The 19,219-nt window shown below is 40.0% G+C and overlaps 1 protein-coding gene and 1 long non-coding RNA gene across 2 annotated transcripts; both read right to left on the bottom strand.

The window, feature by feature from the left end:
• Window positions 1–14,939: 14,939 nt before the first annotated feature.
• LOC131321194 (uncharacterized mitochondrial protein AtMg00310-like) lies at window positions 14,940–15,407 on the bottom strand. Its single transcript, XM_058352199.1, has one exon. It carries the CDS (start codon window positions 15,405–15,407, stop codon window positions 14,940–14,942), a length of 468 nt encoding a protein of 155 aa, XP_058208182.1.
• A 2,709-nt stretch (window positions 15,408–18,116) lies between these two features.
• LOC131320368 (uncharacterized) lies at window positions 18,117–18,950 on the bottom strand. The gene is made up of 2 exons (XR_009198205.1): window positions 18,521–18,950; window positions 18,117–18,427 (listed from the first exon to the last, which is right to left on the bottom strand). It is a non-coding gene; the product is annotated as an uncharacterized LOC131320368 (long non-coding RNA).
• Window positions 18,951–19,219: the final 269 nt, after the last annotated feature.

The raw sequence follows: 19,219 nt of genomic DNA, 5'->3' as shown, positions 1-19,219 counted from the left end.
ATGAGTTAAAAAAGTAGAAAGATTAGAAATAAAGTAGAAAGAGATTTTTACTTACAGTAGTTTTATATGACAGAGTTGTTTTAAATTTCTATGTACTTTTATTATTAGAGAGTAGTTTTCAATTGAGGTAGTTTTTTTCCCTTATTTACGTAATACGGATTCAATGATTCCAAGAAGTAGAAAGATAAGGAATTTGGACATTGTTTGAAGTCAAAAGCCAAAGAATGTTAGTAGGAACATAGATATTTTTCTTTTTCTCCTACCAACAGATTTAGTTTATTGCTAACTAGAGGCTGTGCCATATGGATCAAACTTTGACAAAATATGGATCAACCTTTTACAAAATATGCAAATTTAATTTACGCACGCATCGTGTGTGCCCCGACCTCTAGTTTACTGAAAGTGAGAGAGTGAGTACCTATTGGCTAGAAAGATTACTGTTATATATAGCATGGGTATGCTTTTTTTTTATAACCGAGGAACAGTCTTACAGTTGAGCCAAAATTGGACCAGACTGCGCAACCCAAACCTCGGGGGAACTAGCGCGACCACACCCGTCACGGCCCCCCACTTACTATCAAGGTACTCACTCGGTGGGGAATCGAACTCCTGACCAAGGGGAGTACTCCCAAAGTCAATCATTTGCCCTTTCCACTGGGGCAACTCCTGGATGTGTAGCATGGCTATGCTTTTTTACATCATAAAAAATAGTTTATTAAATAGAGGTTACAAATGCCCATAGGCTTGGAGGAGTTTTTACTTTTTATAACTTTTATTTAGGATTGTTGTCACCTTTTTTTTTTGAGGTTTTAATTGATGCTACATATTTGTGAAACTTAACATTAAGACTTTAAATACCAAGAGACCTCTATGGCCCAACGGCATCAGGGGTGCACCTAGGTGCCAAAAGGAAAGAGGTTAGGAGTTCAACTTCTCTACCAAGGTGCTAATCTAACTATTCTAACAACGTTAGAATAGAAGCCGCTTTGCGGATCAATATATATATATATACAAAATTTCAGGTAAGGGCGCCCTTACATTGTTAAGGGAAGGACCTCCTCATTCCGATCGAATTTCGATGATCTGAGCAGCTCAATGTCTTCGGAACGTGATTTTAAGATTACTCGTGAGAAATTAGCAAAAAAAATGACCGGGAAGGGCTTTATCTGAGCAGTTTTTGTTAGTTTTTTATCGAACGATTCAAATAAAACTGCTTGGATGTAGCCCTTTTCGGTCTTTTTTTTGCTAATTTCTTGCGGGTACCCTTAAAATCACGTTCTAAACACATTGAGCGGCATGGATCATCGAGATTTGATCGGAAAAAGGGAGAAAATGGGAGGTCCGCAACTTAATACGGTAAGGGCGCCCTTACCTGAAGAGGACTGGGACTGATATACACACAGACACACCAAGCTTCTACTAAGAGCTTTCTTAACTTGTTAAGGACTTCTCCTTTCCCGATCAAATTTTGATGATCCAACTGTTTAATGTATGTAGAACGTGATTTTAAGGGTACAAGTGAGAAATTGGCAAAAAATATGACCGGAAATGGCTTGATCCGAACAGTTTTTCATAAAAATACATTTATAGTGTTTTTATGAAAAACTGGTTGGATCAAGTCCTTCCCGGGCATATTTTTTGCCGATTTCTCTCGTGTACCTTTAAAATCACGTTTTAATCACGACAAAAAATATGACCGGGAAGGGCTTGATCCGAACAGTTTTTCATAAAAATGCATTTATAGTGTTTTTATTTTATGAATTTATAGCGTTTTTATGAAAAACTGCTCGGATCAAGCCCTTTCTGGTCATATTTTTTGTCGATTTCTCTCGTGTATTCTTAAAAACATATTTTAAACACATTGAACGGTTCAGATTATCAAAATTTGATTGGGAACAATGTCAAACTCATGCGATCCTTAACTTAGCAAGTTAAATGCACTCTTAGTAAAAGGGGACTGATACACACCAAATCAGGTAAGAGATCCCGGATTTTGCGTTTCGTGCAGACCATGATCTCAACTGTTGGATTGTGTTTTTAATGGTCCGGATCTACGGAAGGTTTATGACCAATCATAAACCTTCTACAGATCCGGACCATTAAAAACACAATTCAACGGCAACACAATCCAATGGCTGGTAAAAAAGATCAGCACGAAATGCAAAATTCGGGATCCCTTACCTGATTCGAAGTGTGTATATATAACAGAAAGTTTTAAATGAGGACCTCTTAAAATACAGACCGTGCGGACCTCCCCTTTTCCGATCGAATTTCAATGATCTGAGCTGCTCAATGTGTTTAGAATGTGATTTTAAGAGTACCCACGAAAAATCGGCAAAAGAAAAATGATCGGGAAGGGCTTGATTTGAGTCGTTTTTATTGAACCGTTCAATAAAAAACTGTTCAGATGAAGCCCTTCCTGGTCATTTGTTTTGCTGATTTCTCCCGGGTACTTTTAAAATCACGTTTTGATCACATTGAGCGGCTCGGATCATCGAAATTCGATCCACAAATGGGAGAAATAGGGAGGTCTGCATTTTAACTAAAATGAGGATATCCTCATGGATTTATGTATGTACGTATACTAAGAGTCTAAATGCTTACGCGTTGAGGCCTATAAAATGTACTTCTCTCTTTCATTTATACTTTTTCTCTGTTCTCTTTTCCACTTATTTTCTTGTTTTTCATTGATCCATACATGTTGATTCTAACCTTTTATACCTTTTCTTGGGGCAGCTATTTGGTGGGAAGGAGGGAAGACCCAAATATCCTCGACGATGGGTCATACTGCCCCCATTCCTATAGAAAGGATTAGCAAAGCGGCTACTCGGTCCATTTGTTGGAGCCAGATGATTCGAAGTTTTAAGGTGCCATTCTTAGCGAAATGTGCTAATAAGGGATCGCATATTCACCTTTGCTCGTTGATATTGTAGTTGTCTTCTAGATTCTAATCCAGTTTGAAGTAGATCTGTTCTTTTGCTTTGCTTTGCACGGTATTAGTCCTGTGGTTTGGTTGTGTCATAGTCTTCTTCTGCTTCTTCTTGTCACTTGTCAGTTGAATTGGATGCTCCTCTAGACCATCTTTGATAATTTGATATGTTTTATTTATATTCGTTTTGATTGCTTTGGATTATTGTTTGAAGTATTGCGCAGCATCTCTCGAACTTCCAATATTTCAAGCTATTGCTGAGGAATTATTGTTGATGATGTTATCTGCAGCACTCAGACGAAATATTTGGGCTTGTAAGATTAAATAAACATCCTCTTTTTTTGTTGTTGAAGTCATTCATTCATCATCAGCCCATCGGGCAATACAAATTTCAGAAAAGAAACAGGAAAGAACCAAAGCTACCTAAATTTCGATCTCAGGGCATCTACTGCCGAAGCAGGCCCGGCGATATCGTCTGTACTTAGAACTAATCTAGGTCTAGATAACAGAGGATCTACAAGATCCACAGCTCAAACCCTAAAATTAAAGCACCGCTGAAGACTAAAGGCAAGCAACAACAATATCAACTACAAGTTAACTGCTCTCATGGATAAATCCACAAGGGTCGCCAGCCAAAACTTCCAACCGAACTGTTGCGCAGCCAAACCAACCCCACCGAACCACCGCAACCCCTGTTACTCCACCGAACTACCGTCAGCCCCAAACAAACACCAACAAACCACCATCAACGGACCATTCCTTAATAGGCGCTGGATTATTCGCCCACCACCCGCCGGATCTGGGGGAGACCTAGACCGGAAATCCACCGGATCTGGGGGAAACCCAGACCGGTAACACAACTGGACAAGCTGGGAGACCCGGAAAAATCAGGAAAAAAACATAAAAAGAGAAAGAAAAAACTACTCTGCCCACCTACCTCTATTATTAAGCCTTATAATTGAGAAAACAGAATCACATCACAGCATAGCATATAGGAAAAACAACTGACCACTAAATGCTATCTCGCGCTAGGTATTAGGGGTGTCAAATTGAACCCAAACTCATTAATCAACCCAAATTTACCAACTAAAAAATAGACCCAACTCAGCCCATTTAATAGTTGGATTAGAATGGGTCCAATCCATCTAATTCATTTATTAATTGGGTCTCAATTGGGTCACTCAATAAGTCATTATCCCAACCCACCAAAAAAAAGGGGTAAAATACGGGCCGGTCCAGTTTTGATGGCCTTCTCCTCCCCCAAGTCCAGCCCAAAAACGAAAATGTACACATAACGATTGAGACTGACTTTCTTCCGAGATTACCCCGCGCAACGGTATCGTCTTCTTCGTGTCTCTCTCTCTCTCTCTCGATTTCACTACCGCTCCCATCTGAGTTTTGCCGCCAATCTCAAGAACCAGATCATCAGTCGCTACATTGAGGTCGGCGTCATCCCCTCCGTCGTCTCCATCCTCTCCTCCGCCTTCACCGTTGATGACGCGGAGGCTGAGATCTCCTCGAACTCCCTCCTTGTGCCATATGTCGCCACCATCGGAAGCTTCTCGTGCAGCTTCAATGCCGGCGTCCTCGCCGGAGATTGGCTGACTTCCGGCGAGCATTGTTTTTGGTCCTATCTGCTTTGGTTTGCACCATGGAGCTCCGATTATCTTTGGTTCATACGGAGGCAAGAGAGTACGAATGTTAATTTTTGGAAATTTTTGTTTTCTAATTAATGTATCATGTTACTCTGCATAGAGGTCAGGTACTGCATTAAACTATTGAACTTCAAAGTATACGTAGTTTTGAGATGGAAAGTATACTTAGTTACGCACGTGAATTGTTCGATGAAACGTGTGAGTGGAACTTTAGGTGTTCAAAGCTAGTGAATATCAGTAGTTGTTCATGGTTATTTTTTAAAGAGCTATTTTGTTGTGTTTTGAAATCTAGTAAATTTCATGAGTTTAAAGCTAATGAAATTCACGAGCTCAAAGCTAATGTTATTCACTAGGTAGTGGTTATGTTTTAAAATCCAGTGAAATTCATGAGCTCAAACTAATGAAATTTACGAACTCGAAACTAACGAAATTCACTTGATAGTTGTTGTGTTTTAAAATTCAGCGAAATTCACGAGCTCCAAGCTAATGAAATTCACGAGTTCAAAGCTAATGAAATTCACTTGGTAGGTGGTTGTGTTTTAAAAATTCGTGAATTTCACGAAATTCGTGGTGCTTATTTTTTGAAATAGCTACTGAGCTGGTGAAATTTTGAATTAGCGAAAAATTCACGAGTTTGAAAAACTAGTGAAATTCACTAGGTAAAATCTACACCCAGTGAAATTTAAAATCTAGCAAAAATGTGTGAAATTTAAAACTAGTGAAATTTGAGAAGTAGTGAACCTCACTAATATTTTGAAATAGTGAAAGTTTGCCTGAAAAAGTCACCGGCCAAAGTGGTCGCCGGTCGGAAGTGGTTGTGGGGTGGAGGTGGGAGGAAGTGATGAAAACTTTGAAAAGATAATAAAGTGTGAAATTATATTTAGCTAAGTTTAAAAGGGTAATCTTCATATGAGGTTGTTCTTAGAGGTAAATAAAAATTGAATTCATCCTTAAAGGGAATTAAGTGTTGATTTTCTAGACCCAGGTAGTTTGCTGCCCAAAAAAAATAGTGGAACGAAGGAGCCGGACATAGGTTTGAGCCATACATTATCCGCCACTAAAATAAAAGGGAACAGTTATCATACAACAAATTAACGAAATAAAAAGGCAAAATCACGAGCTAAATTTCCAGCAGCAGCAGCTCCTCCGTAAGTTTTGTACTTTCGTTTTCTTCATCCAGTTTCTCAGTGACCAAATTACAAAAACAATAAAAGGAAGGGAAGAAAGTTGGTAGAGTTGAGGTAGTTTAGTAAGAAAAGGCGATGGGAGGATAATCTGAACAATTCAGTGCGAGTTCTTGAGAGCTCTCGAGGATTGTTTGTGTGGGGGGGGAGGGAAGATGCAAGCACTCTCTGACGGTTGAAGTGTACATAGGTATTTTAGTCATTTAGATGTATAAGGGTAATATGGTCATTTTAATGTACATAAGAATTTTAGTGTAATTTAGATGTAAAGGTAAGATGGTCATTTCAGTGTACATGGGTATTTTATTAAGGTAAGATGGTCATTTCAGTGTACATGGGTATTTTATTCATTTTAAAATTTTAATATATGTATGTAATTGGGTTAACGAGCGAGTCAGGTTTGATTTTAAATAAATAAATCTGGTTGGATATGGATAATTGGTCTTATAATTAATGCGTTCTAAATAGGTCAACGACCTATTAAAAACCCAATCCACTTACAACTTACCCAATTTAGTCCAAACCCACCCTTGGCTTACAAAATTGCATCAAAAGCAAAGATAGGCAAAAGAGATAAAGGGGGACAAGTCACCCAATTACAAGACCGATTCCCAGATTTTGCTAAAGCCGCTACAGTGTGGGCTGCTTTGTTTGCAACTCGGCGCGCCCAGCTGAAAACAATGGCACTAGCCCTTGCAAGATCCCTGATATCTAGCACTATTGCCGCAACATTCCATGGCGAAACCCGTTCTGAAACACTGAGGAGAATAGCGTGCTTACAGTCAGATTCCACCGTGACCCTAGCCAATTCAAGGTTGAGACAATGAGACAAGCTTCTTGGATCGCCACCAATTCTCCATGTAAAGCAGATGAAATTTTGGAAGTCTCCGACTCTACCATCCACGAGTTCCCCTGCATGATCATGCATCACCACTGCAATTGTATTGTTTGTATCCCCTTTTTTAAAAGCCACATCATAATTTACCTTGATTTTCAAAACGTCCAGAGCCACCCAACTAGATGCGACATCTGCTATGGGTTGGTTATCCATTGGGACAGAACGAATCCCACGGAGTCTAGAAAATTCAAGTTGAGCGAAGTTTGCCCTGGCCATCACTACAATTGGGTTCACCCATTCATTACGGAAAACAAAATCATTTCTTCCCTTCCAAATGTTTCATGCGATGAAAGTAACCTTACTGAGGAAATCCATAGCTTCTGACTTTGGCATAGACTCAAGAATATTGGCCGTCCACTTGATTGTATTTGGCCTTCCTAAAGAATTTTGATAAAATGTATAAACTGAATCAAGAACACATCAAGAACAGAGAGAGAGAGTGAGAGAGAGAGAGAGAGAGAGAGAGAGAGGAGGAGGAGGAGGAGGAATTCTCATTTTTTATTCTCTGAATCTGTCGATACAAACAAGGGCCAAGCCCCCTTTATACATCACACCACAACAAAACCCAATTGCAACCAACTAACCAATCTGCTAACCACCCCACTTACTAACTAACTAACAGACTAATCCCTTAATACTACTGACGTGGAAATAGAAGTGGAGTCGAGATCAGCTGTAACAGAATCCTTTGAGCCAGACTCCTTAACACCCCCCTTCAAACTCATGGGAGGATTCCCTACAATGAGTTTGGACTTCAAGAGCTGAAACCTGGAAACAGACAAAGGCTTGGTGAAAATGTCAGCAATCTGAGCCTCTGAACTGATATGATACAAGACAATGTGATGATTCAAGACTTGTTCTCTAATAAAGTGATAGTCTATCTCAATGTGCTTAGTCCTAGCATGAAATACAGGGTTGCAAGCTAGAGCTATAGTAGATTTATTGTCACACCACAGGACATGAGGTGTTGAGGAAGGAATAAGAAGTTCAGAAAACAATTGCTGCAACCAAACCAAGTCACTAGCTGTTTGTGCCATGGCCCTATACTCGGCCTCTATAGAAGAACGAGCCACAGTATGCTGTTTCTTAGCACACCATGAGACCAAGTTGTGACCCATAAAAATACCAAAACCTGTGGTAGATCTCCTGTCCACAGGGTCCCCTGCCCAATCTGCATCAGTGAAAGCTGTGAGAGATAAAGGCCCCGGAACAAAATTCAACCCTTGAGGCAAAGATCCCTTGATGTATCGTAGAATACGTTTTACTGCCATAAAATGACTCAACTTAGGAGCATGCATATGCTAGCATGCTATATTAACAGAAAAAGATAGCCCTGGCCTGGTTAGAGTCAAGTAGTGCAAAGAACCAACCAAAGTTCTGTACAAATGAACATCTGAAAAAGGAAAATCATTATCTGGGATCCCAGGTTTAACAGAGGCAGGAGACTCAGAACTTTTACAGTCTATCATCCCAGCTTTTGCAAGCAGATCTGTGGCATATTTGAACTGAGATAGAAACAAACCAGCAGCATTTCTATGAACCTCAATACCTAGAAAATAATGCAGAGAACCCAAGTCTTTCATGACAAACTTGTGACTAAGTTAAAGAATAAGAGATTGAATGAAGGTGGAATCACTGCCAGTTATGACGATATCATCCACATAGATCAAAACCAAAGTAATATCAGACTTTTGTGTAAAAATAAACAAGGAGGTATCTGCCTTGCTAGGGTGAAAACCAAGTTCCACAAGATAACTGGAAAACAAAGCATACCATGCCCTTGGAGCTTGTCTCAAGCCATACAAGGCTTTGGAAAGTTTACACATAGACTCAGGATGTGAGGAGTCCTTATACCCCAGAGGTTGCCTCATATACACATCTTCAGTAATTAGACCATGAAGAAAAGCATTTGAAACATCTAATTGCCGTAAGGCCAACCTTTATTGACTGCTAGACTTAGTATAACCCTGAGAGTAGGCTGTTTAATAACTGGACTAAAGGTTTCAGTAAAGTCAAGCCCCTCAGCTTGTTGATTACCATTAGCCACCAACCTAGCTTTATATCTTGCCACTGTCCCATCAGAGTGTTTCTTGATTTTATAAATCCATTGGCAGCCAATAACATTTTCATCAGAAGGAGGTGGAACAAGCACCCAAGTTCCTTGCTTCACTAAGGCCTCATACTCCTCAGCCATAGCCTTTTGCCACACAAAATGAGAAACAGCTTCAGAAAAATGTTTTGGTTCTGTTGTAGGTAAAGAATGAGGGGTAGAAGAAGATGTGAGCAAAGAAAATAGTTGCTTAGGCTTGAAAATGCCATTCTGAGACCTAGTTTTCATTCTCTCAGGGTGGGATGAAATAGAAGAAACAGGAAAACAAGAAGTAGAACCAGAGATATGAGCACAATCAGAAGGAAGAGTAGAGGAAGAATGAGAAGATGAAGATGAAAAAGAGGTAGAATTAGAAGAAACAGGTAAGGAAACAGAAATAGGGATTGTGATAGGTGAGGACTCAAAGACAGGAATAGGAACAGGAGCAGGTATAGAGTGGACTAACTCAGGAGGAGACAAAGAAGGTGGAATAACAGGAATGATTATATCTGAAAAGGAGGTGAGAGGGACAGAGAAATTGGTTAACTGTTGCTCAGATTCTTGTACAGAAGAAATAGAAGAAAGAAGAGAATAATAGGGAAATTGATCTTCAAAGAATCTCACGTGTCTAGAAACATATACTTTATTAGTATGAGGATCAAAACAATGATACCCTTTGGAAGTTGTACAATATCCCAAAAAAAACACAAGTAGAGGATTTAGGAATGAGCTTATGTGAATGATAAGGTTTAAGCCAAGGAAAACAAGCACAGCCAAAAGGTTTCAGAGAAAGATAGTCAGGTTTAGTGTGAAATAAAAGGACATGAGGAACTTGAAACTTTAAAGATGAATGAGGAAGCCTATTAGCTAAAAATACAATTGTGTTTAAAGCTTCTAACCAAAATTTAGCAGGCATCCCAGCTTGATCAAGAAGAGTTAAGGTTGTGTCCATTAAATGCCTATGTTTTCTCTCCACAACCCCATTTTGTTCAGGTGTGTGAGGACATGACGTTTGATGAATGATACCACTGTTAAGAAACAGATTAATCAAATAATGATTGACAAATTCTCCTCCATTATCTGATCTAACAGTCTTAATAGTTGTATTAAACTGAGTTTGAACATATGCTTTAAATTGAGCAAGAGTTGTTTTGACATCAGACTTATAGAATAAAGGAAACAACCAAGAATATCTTGTGCAATCATCAATGATTAGCAGATAATATCTATACCCTTTAACAGAAGAAATAGGTGCAGGACCCCACACATCTGTGTGAACAAGATCAAAAGGCAAAGTAGACTGAGTTGTAGAAATAGGAAAAGGCAACTTGTGACTCTTAACTTTATTACAACTATAACACTGAACATCAAAAGAACCGGTTACAGGTAAGTTGAACTGCTTAACCAAGGACTGAAAAAGAGGAATACTAGGATGACCAAGCTTCCTATGCCACAAAGTAGCAGAAGAAGTGGACACAGATTTATTAAGATGAAAAACAGAAGGAACCTGAGATGAATCAGATTCAAAGCAACTCTGGATAGGATAGAGGCCCTTGTGGCATGGCCCCTAGAACAGAATTTGATGAGTAAGATTGTCCTGAATGACATAGCCAGAAGAGTTGAAAGTTAGAGAACAATTATTGTCCTTAGCAAACTGAAAAACAAACAGAAGATTATGTGTGATGGCAGGAGTATGAAGTACATTAGTGAGCTGAAAATGTGCCTTTGGTGTTGATAAGAAACCATTACCAGAACAAGAGACTGAGAGAGTATTACCATTTCCAACCATCACTCCTGCCCCAGCTGTGTAATTCTGAGGTTGTTGTATGTTGTGAAGATCAGAAGTGACATGATTAGTAGCCCCACTATCCAGAAACCAATTCTGTGCAGTGGTTGTGTTTGGCATTTCATTCATAATTGGTGAACCAGGTGTATAGCAAGCAGCCAATGCTGATGGAAATTGACCTTGAAAAACACTGCATGCAGGTCCTGACCCAGTAGAGTTGAACTGTCCTTGATATCCTCCACCATATCCAGAAATAGTACCAGTTCCAGGTGAGATAAAGTGTGATTAAGATGAACTAGGAGAAACAAAAGGCACTGAGACTTGTGGAGGCATTTGAACAGAAGATGAAACCATAGGTCTCCACATAGGAATGTTCTGATAACCAAACTGATAACCAGCAGATGGAGGCATCTGAAATCCATTAAAACCAGATGACATACTAGCTCCTGCAAAACCAGATGGCATACTAGCACCAGCAAAGCCAGGAGGTTGATATCCAGAGGTTTGTGTGTTTCTGTAGTAGCAAGTACGAGTTGAGTGATTGTCTTTGCCACATATCTGACATGCTGGCCTAGGAAAAGAGACAAAACCTTGTCCTCTTGGTCTGTTTCTATTGTTATTATTAAATCTAGAAGTGGACTGTGGAAAGTATGTGGAAGATTGACCAAAAACAGGTTGAAACATTGGTACTGATGGTGGTTGGGGTTGAAACATTTGAAAAGACTGAGATGTCTGAGGTTGAAAGGACTGTAAAGCATGTGTTGGTGTAGGCAATATAGGGGAAGTAGGTACAGAGTTTGAGCCAAGATTACCAACAGTTTGTGACACAGAACTCTGATTTGAACTACTTACATCAGAAACATTCAAATCTTGTAATTTCTGAGTAGTAGTCAGAAACACACTACTTGCCCCATTTTCCACCTTATTTTTGCCTTTTCGTGACTGATGTTCTTCAACTTTCAATATAGACACCAGTTCATGAAATTTGAGATCTCTATGAGTTCTTAGAGTTTGTTTCAAAGACTAAACTCGTCTTCTGGCAAACCATTGATAGCATGAAAGACCATGTCATCAGCATCTACCTCATAACCAACAGCACTCACCTTTTGTGCACACACCTTTATATCATCAATGTAATTATCCATTGATTTAGTCTTTGTGAAATTAAAGAGAGTTCGTTTGAGCTCATGCAGATTTGACCTAGAAAGAGAATTGAAACGATTCTCCAAATTGTTCCACACATCAGATGCATGTTCTAACCCTAGAACTAGAGGTAACGTAGAAGATGATAACGTTGCAGTCAGGCAAGACAGTAACTGATTATCGATAAGCGTCCAAGTAAGAAATGCATGATTTATTACCAAATTGTTGCTTGAATCTCTGATTTGTGGAGGAGGTGGCCCAACGGTGCCTCGAACGTACTCAATGAAGCCATTTGCCTGCAACGCATTCAATACCTGAGTTTTCCAGAGGAGAAAATTCTTAGCATTCAACTTGATTGTCACGAGCGAGTGAAAGTTCGACACCAGAAAAGCTAGGGCTGCTGGCATGGTGACGCCATTCTCACTTTCGTTTGAAGCTGATGGAGTAGACATTCTGATCTAACAAATTGAACACACGAATCAAGGATTGAAGATCAGACTTTCGTCATAATGCTCTGATACCATAAAGAATTTTGATAAAATGTATAAACTGAATCAAGAACACATCAAGAACAGAGAGAAAGAGAGAGAGAGAGAGAGAGGAGGAGGAATTCTCATTTTTTATTCTCTGAATCTGTCGATACAAACAAGGGCCAAGCCCCCTTTATACATCACACCACAACAAAACCCAATTGCGACCAACTAACCAATCTGCTAACCACCCCACTTACTAACTAACTAACAGACTAATCCCTTAATACTGCTGACGTGGAAATAGAAGTGGAGTCGAGATCAGCTGTAACAGAATCCTTTGAGCCAGACTCCTTAACACTTCCAATAGTCTCATCGAGCACGTTACTTCCAAACCACAGAGCTCGCGTCCAAGGGCAGTAAAATAGGAGATGTTCGATAGACTCCACCCCAGAGATGCATATCGACCAGATATTAGACTGAGCACATCTTCTTCTAAATAGATTCTCCTTTGATACCAGCCCATTCCTACAAACTCGCCACCAGAAATTCCTGAGTTTGTTTGGCACTTTAAGCTTCCAAATAGCCTTCCAAAGTTTGACACCTGGTTGAAAGGAGGGGCCAAGTTTACTAGGGATACTAGAGGCTTGCATTTTAGAAGCTAGATGATACCTAGACTTCACAGAGTAAACTCCATTTCTGCTGTGATGTCATACTACTCTATCCCCCCTTTTGAGAATTGGAAGAGGGATATCTTGTATCGCTTTAAGCTCCGAAGGACTTGTTACAACAGCTAGTGTAACGATCCTAATTTTTGCCCTCATTTTTTTCAAGTAAAAATTTATATTTTGAATTTTATTAAATAATTAAACTAACTAGTATCTGTCAATAATTTTTTTAACCCATTTGTTATAATGATCCAAAAATTTTAATAAGTTAAATTATAATTTTATACAAAAATTATTTCTTTATAAAGTTAGTTAATTAATCATAAATTATACTCTACGTTAGTTTAAATCTAAATGCCTTGGTGTTCCACATGCACCTTAATTTTTTTTCACCACCTCCAACCAACTCTCTCTCTCTCTCTCTCTCTCTCTCTCTCTCTCTCTCTCTCTCCACACCAAGCCAAACCATCCCCCTTATCCTCCTCCTTGCACCCCACACCTTCCTATAAATACCACTCTCTCACCACCGAATTTTAGAACAAGAACACACCCACCCACCCCTGGAAATCAGTAGAGGAAAGTAAGAGAGAAAACGTTCAAAACTCTCATGAAAGATTAGAGAGAGAAACAAGGTGGGTTTTCGGTTCGCATTCACCCGAGCCCGAATTCGGTTCACACCTCTCCCACCAAGTTCCCGAGCACCTTAGCTACTGACGTCTCGTGCTCCGTTGTCTCTCCAATTTTTTTTCAAAACCGTTCGAAATCATCCGGACCCATTACTCATTTTTTTTCAGCCGGAGTCGAGGTATTATAATCCTCTCCTACCTTCTCTTAAATATAAAGAGTGTTTATGTGTTGATAATTAACGTTTCGGAGCAAAAGAAAATGATTCCGGCATAGCACCGTCGAAACCCGTGGTATTCCGGAAGTTCGCTCTACTGTGAAAGTTTTTTTTTTTTTAAGGATGACCCTATATTGTAGTTACACCCCTGAGGATGTTTAGTATAGAAATTTGGCCCAATTGAGTTATTGACTTAAAACGATTAGGCCCTTAGGTTACTTAAGTGTATAGTTTCGACCCCATTGTTATATTATCAATAATACGTTAATCTAATTTCATAAAATAAACTAATACAAGCCTAGACTTACTAATAATTGAACAAAATTAATTTTCTTTATTAATAAAAATTTCCGTTATTAATATTAACTTTTTGGTCATACAAGATTAAGGGCAACAACCCATTCATTAAAAAGTTAAGTGATTTCTACGCTTATTATTTATTTCAATTATCATTGTAATTATTTGTATATTGCTCCGACTCTTGATTTATATCCTAGATTGGACCCTAGAGACATGGGGTGGTATGCGAATAGAATTCACCTATACGGTGCTAGGTAATGGATAAATTGGATATGAATGCTTGCAGGCGGGTTTTTGAGATGTGAATTGAGATGGGTGATAACGGAGGCCCAGTCTCCAAACTGGCGGGAGTCCAGTAGTGATTGTGAAGTGGTGATTAAGATAGGCGAACCCAAGTTATAATTCAGGCATGATAAGCTTTCCCTTTGTTTGTAACAAGAGGGATACATCCTGGGTACATAACTTAGGTGCATTCTGCGATAGCAAAGAAGTGATCTCATGGGACAGGACATGGCTAGCAGTTGGGGAGGAAGGATCTCGTAAATGAGATATTAGATCACACGTCAGGCTAATGAATAGTAATAAAACAATTTATGTGTGAAATATCTGCTTTACTCTTTCGCATCAATATTATATTGTTTACTTGCTAGCTGTAATGTAAGAGGGGTGGTTGGGTTGAATTATTCTACTGGGTGAATTATCACTCACGGATATGTCTGTATCTTGATAAATTGGTTGCTTCGGCGATCAATTTGCCAGAGGCTGCATATTCAATGGTGGAGCAGTTTGACACAGGAGGAATACCAGGGGCAGAGATCGAGTATGCTTGGGATCTGTATCAAGACTAGAGTCGTTTTGGAATTATTTCAAAAAAAATTATTATTATTTAATACCTCCGAAATTCCTTGGAAAATCGGGAAATTATAGCTAGCTTTGGGATATTCTAGCCCTTACCAATTTCAATCACATCTGCAACCTATTGAATGTCAGAATTATGGGGCCTAACTAATTGCACTTTGAAACCCTCCAGCGTTGGAATCCAGCCATCTTCCCAAAAGTTAATAGAGGCCCTATCCTGGGCCTGCCATCTCAGCCCTTTCTCCAGAAGAACCCTTCCATGGAGCAGGCTAAGCCACACCCACGAAGCATGACATCCTCTAGCAGCTTGTAGGAAAGATGAGTTTGGGAAGTAGATACCCTTTAGCAATTTTGCCCAATAAGATTGTGGATTCATAATCAACCGCCATCCTTGTTTGGCTAGTATTGCTTCATTAAAAGCTCTGAAATTGCGAAAGCCCATTCCTCCTTCCTCCTTTGAACAAGTCAGACTCTCCCATGCAATCCAACAATTGTCTTTTTCTTCAGGATTTCCTTTCCACCAGAAATTTCTAACAAGACTATCCAGCTTATCACAGAGTTTCTTAGGCAACAGAAAACGGGCCATAGCATAGGTTGGAATGGCTTGGACCACAGATTTCTACATAGTTTCCTTGCCAGCTTGATTTAACCGTTTGGAAATCCACCCTTGCATTTTCTTGAGAGCTTTTTCCATTAGAAAAGCATAGGCCTCCAATTTTGATTTGCCCTAGAAAGATGGTAAGCCAAGATATTTTGCGTCTCCCCGCATAGGTACAATCCCCATAAAATCACAGATGAGTTGTTTGTCCATCGCACCCATATTTGATGAGAAAACAATACTGGATTTATCAAAAATGATGGATTGACCAGAGGCAGCTCCATATAAAGCCAGAGTAGCCTTCAATCTGTCACATTCTCCAAGTTTAGCCTTTGTAAATTAGGGCATCATCTGCAAAGAAAATATGGGATAAGATGGGCAGTGACGGTTGATACGAAGACCTGAAAGGTTTCCTTGATCCATCTCCTTTTGAATAAGCCCAAACAGCACGTCTTTCACTAGAAGAAATAGATAGGGTGATAGAGGATCTCCTTGCCTTAGGCCCCTTTGAGGAGAGACTCTAGCCCTTGATTCACCATTGGCACATATATCAAACTGTACAGTAGAGACACATTCCATCACCCACTTTACCCATATCTTATTGAAGCCCATTTTTAGTATAACCGCTTCCAGAAAGTCCCATTCCACCCAATCGTACGCTTTGCTAAAATCCAATTTGATTGCCATAAATTCCTCTAAACCCTTCTTTTTTCTTTTCAGGAAGTGAAAGGCCTCATGAGCTACAATGACACTGTCTTGTATCATTCTCCCTGGGACGAAAGCTGACTGATTCACAGAGATGAAGCCATTCAAAAAACATTTGAGACAATTAGCCATGACCTTGATGATAACCTTGAGGTTATAGTTGCACAAGCTAATAGGTCGAAATTATGCTAGGGATTCAGGGGCCAGAACTTTTGGAATGGTAACCAGGTTGGTTCGGTTTAGTTCTTTAAGGAGAAAGCCTTCCTCGAAAAATCTTCTCACCGCACTGCAAAGATCGGCCCCCACCACTTCCCAATACATTTGGTAAAAGATTCCAGGGAAACCATTTGGCCCTGGGGATTTAAGAGACCTCATTTGGAATACAACTTCTTTAATCTCCTCATTGGAAACACTTCGAATCAAACAGTTGTTCATTTTTTTGGGGGTAAATTAGCTTGAAATTAAAAAAGATTAACTGAATATACAGCCTGCAAGGGGCATACCCTAGGAGGAAAAGAAAAGGAAAAAAAGAAGATTGAAAAAGTGTAATAACCATGCACAACCCGCATAGAGAGTAGGGTAGAGTATTAAGGGGTGTTCCGGTTTCTTGGAAAAAGAACTTTTAGAAAAAGAAGGTAATTTCAAGCTCAAAAATCATGTGTTTACGCAAATAATTTTCCTACCAATATGGATCTTATTTGATAGATCTCATTAAAATCTTTTAAACGGTGCAAAAAAAATTAAAAAAATATTTTTCATTTTCATTATATTTGAGTTTGAAATTACCTTCGTTTGAAAAAAAGGTACTTTTTTTAAAAGTGGAATACCACCTAAATAAAATAACAAGAGTGACGTGTGTAGAGATCATAACCCCGTTGCACTATTCATATAAGCGAAATGATAGTACAACGGGGTATGATAAGAAGTGATACGAGTAGAAATAACATGAAATTGAACTACTACCTGGCACATCCCGCCAGGTTAGAAAATAAAATAAATAGTCACGGCCAGAGTTGACCAAAAGACAACCAATACTGAGGACTATTAGCACCATAGCAATACAACATCAAGGGAGGTTGAATAGCTACTACAGAGGAACAAGGCACCAAGAAGAGACTCGAACCAAAGATGTCGGCATCCGACAGGAGGCCCCACCCTGTGTACCACGCCCACTCCATCCGGCCTAATACTCCTTTATCCAAGCCTAAGGCTGGCCAGAAAATAACCCGCTCTCAGCCAACAACCAATCACCACAGACTCCAACAACCAATCACCACAGATCACCACAGACTCCAGAGATGATATTAACAAACCAAGAAACTAATACTCCAACTAAACCTAAAGAACAAGCATAATACCACTTCTAAAGAACAACTACTACAGAGGAACAAGAAACCGAAAAGAGGCTCGAACTGGAGATGTCGGCATCCGACAAGGCTACCCTCCCAAGTACCCTACACACCACGCCTATTCCATCCAGACTACTACACCCTCAACCTAATCCCCTAGGCTCACTATTATCTAAAAGAGGGACAGAAAGAGGAGCCACAAATGTGGCCACTCGAACTGTAGGTGAACCAAGCTGCCCCTTTCGATTAGTGCACTACCACCAATATAAACAATGACAGCCCATGAAGCTATCCCTTTCAATCAGTGCACGACCACCAATCTAATCAAAGACAACCCCGGAAGCTACCCTTTTCAATCAGAGCCCAACCACCAAACTAGTCAAAGGCAGCCGTGAAGCTACCCCATTCAATCAGCGCAAGACCCCAATCTAATCAAAGACAGCCCCGGTCACAACCATACTGCGCACGACCACCGGGCTAATGAAGCATAAAAACTAGGAATTTAAAGAAGCTCAACAAAGAGCTTGATATTAACCCGAACTCAGTCCTAATAGACGACTGCCCATCGAGTCGGTCTCACCCTTTACCGAACTGATCCAGGCAAGCAGCACAAGGTTTTGCAACTACGGGAATAGAAACCCGATTCTTGGAATCGTAAGTTTAACCAATTGTAACACTACTCCGGCAATAATATACCAAAGTTAGCTAATTATGGAACAAATTTAAAGTATTCCAATCGAAATCTGGAGGTCTCGCCATGCTTGTAGACAGATCTCAGTTCGGCCAGCACCATTCCGACGAGCGGAACTTAACAGCACCAAGAACTCCGTAACCGTGTAAGTAGACCAACGTGCAATAGGCTCTGGATCAATCTGCATTCGCTGACCATCAATTGCTGGACCACACCAGCAATCCCCACGGCTCTATAAATCCAGAATCCATCTAGGATTGACCCTACCGCCATGCCAAAGTGAGCACGAAGCAGGTATGAAGCTCTGAAATGGTGACCACTGAGGCATGGTTCGTTAATCAAAGACGAAATCCTACCTTAAGGTCACCGCTGAACCACCGGAGAAACGCCGGAGGGTTTTGACCTGTTTTCTGTAAGGTCCTTCAGATCCATGAAAGACCCACGAGCTAGGAGCTCTGGGTCTTCTCCGTGAATTTGAGATGGAACCCAGCAGCTCTGGGTCATCCCTGTGAGGTTGAATAAGACCCATGGTTGGTTTTGTGAATGCTGATATAGCTGTGAACAGTACGCCACCATACCTTCAATCAAAGCTGTTACGGAAGACGGTCCACGGGGTGGACTGAAGAGGTTTCAGTTGATTCTTGAGAGAATCATTTTTTACCACAAGACATGATCGGTGGGGTGGATACAAAAATCTGATTTTTGGTGCGTATGGTGGGTTTGATCCTAGGAAACCCCTTTCTCTCTCTATAGTTTCTAGAGAGAAGTTAGAGCCTCCTCGAGGGGTTGCCCTAACGGCTGTTCATTGCTTAGCCAATAACCTTACCTTCAAGGTTGAAAATTCCAAACGTAGGGTTAAATCGTCGGTAGCATAATAAACGGAAAGACCGGGATCGTATCACAGAGAATCGGAAATAGCTTAATCGGATTGTAGGTTTTATAAGGTGCATTTCGTCGTTTAAGACGGCCAACTTGATTTTACTTTGAAAGTGGAAATACTACGGAAAAATACTAGAAATGAGCTTAATGAACTAAAAGAGACAAGTCTAGGGATT

This window comes from Rhododendron vialii, chromosome 3a (genome assembly GCF_030253575.1).
Source record: "Rhododendron vialii isolate Sample 1 chromosome 3a, ASM3025357v1".
Classification (NCBI taxonomy): Eukaryota; Viridiplantae; Streptophyta; class Magnoliopsida; order Ericales; family Ericaceae; genus Rhododendron; species Rhododendron vialii.
This window is presented reverse-complemented; position numbering and strand designations above follow the sequence as displayed.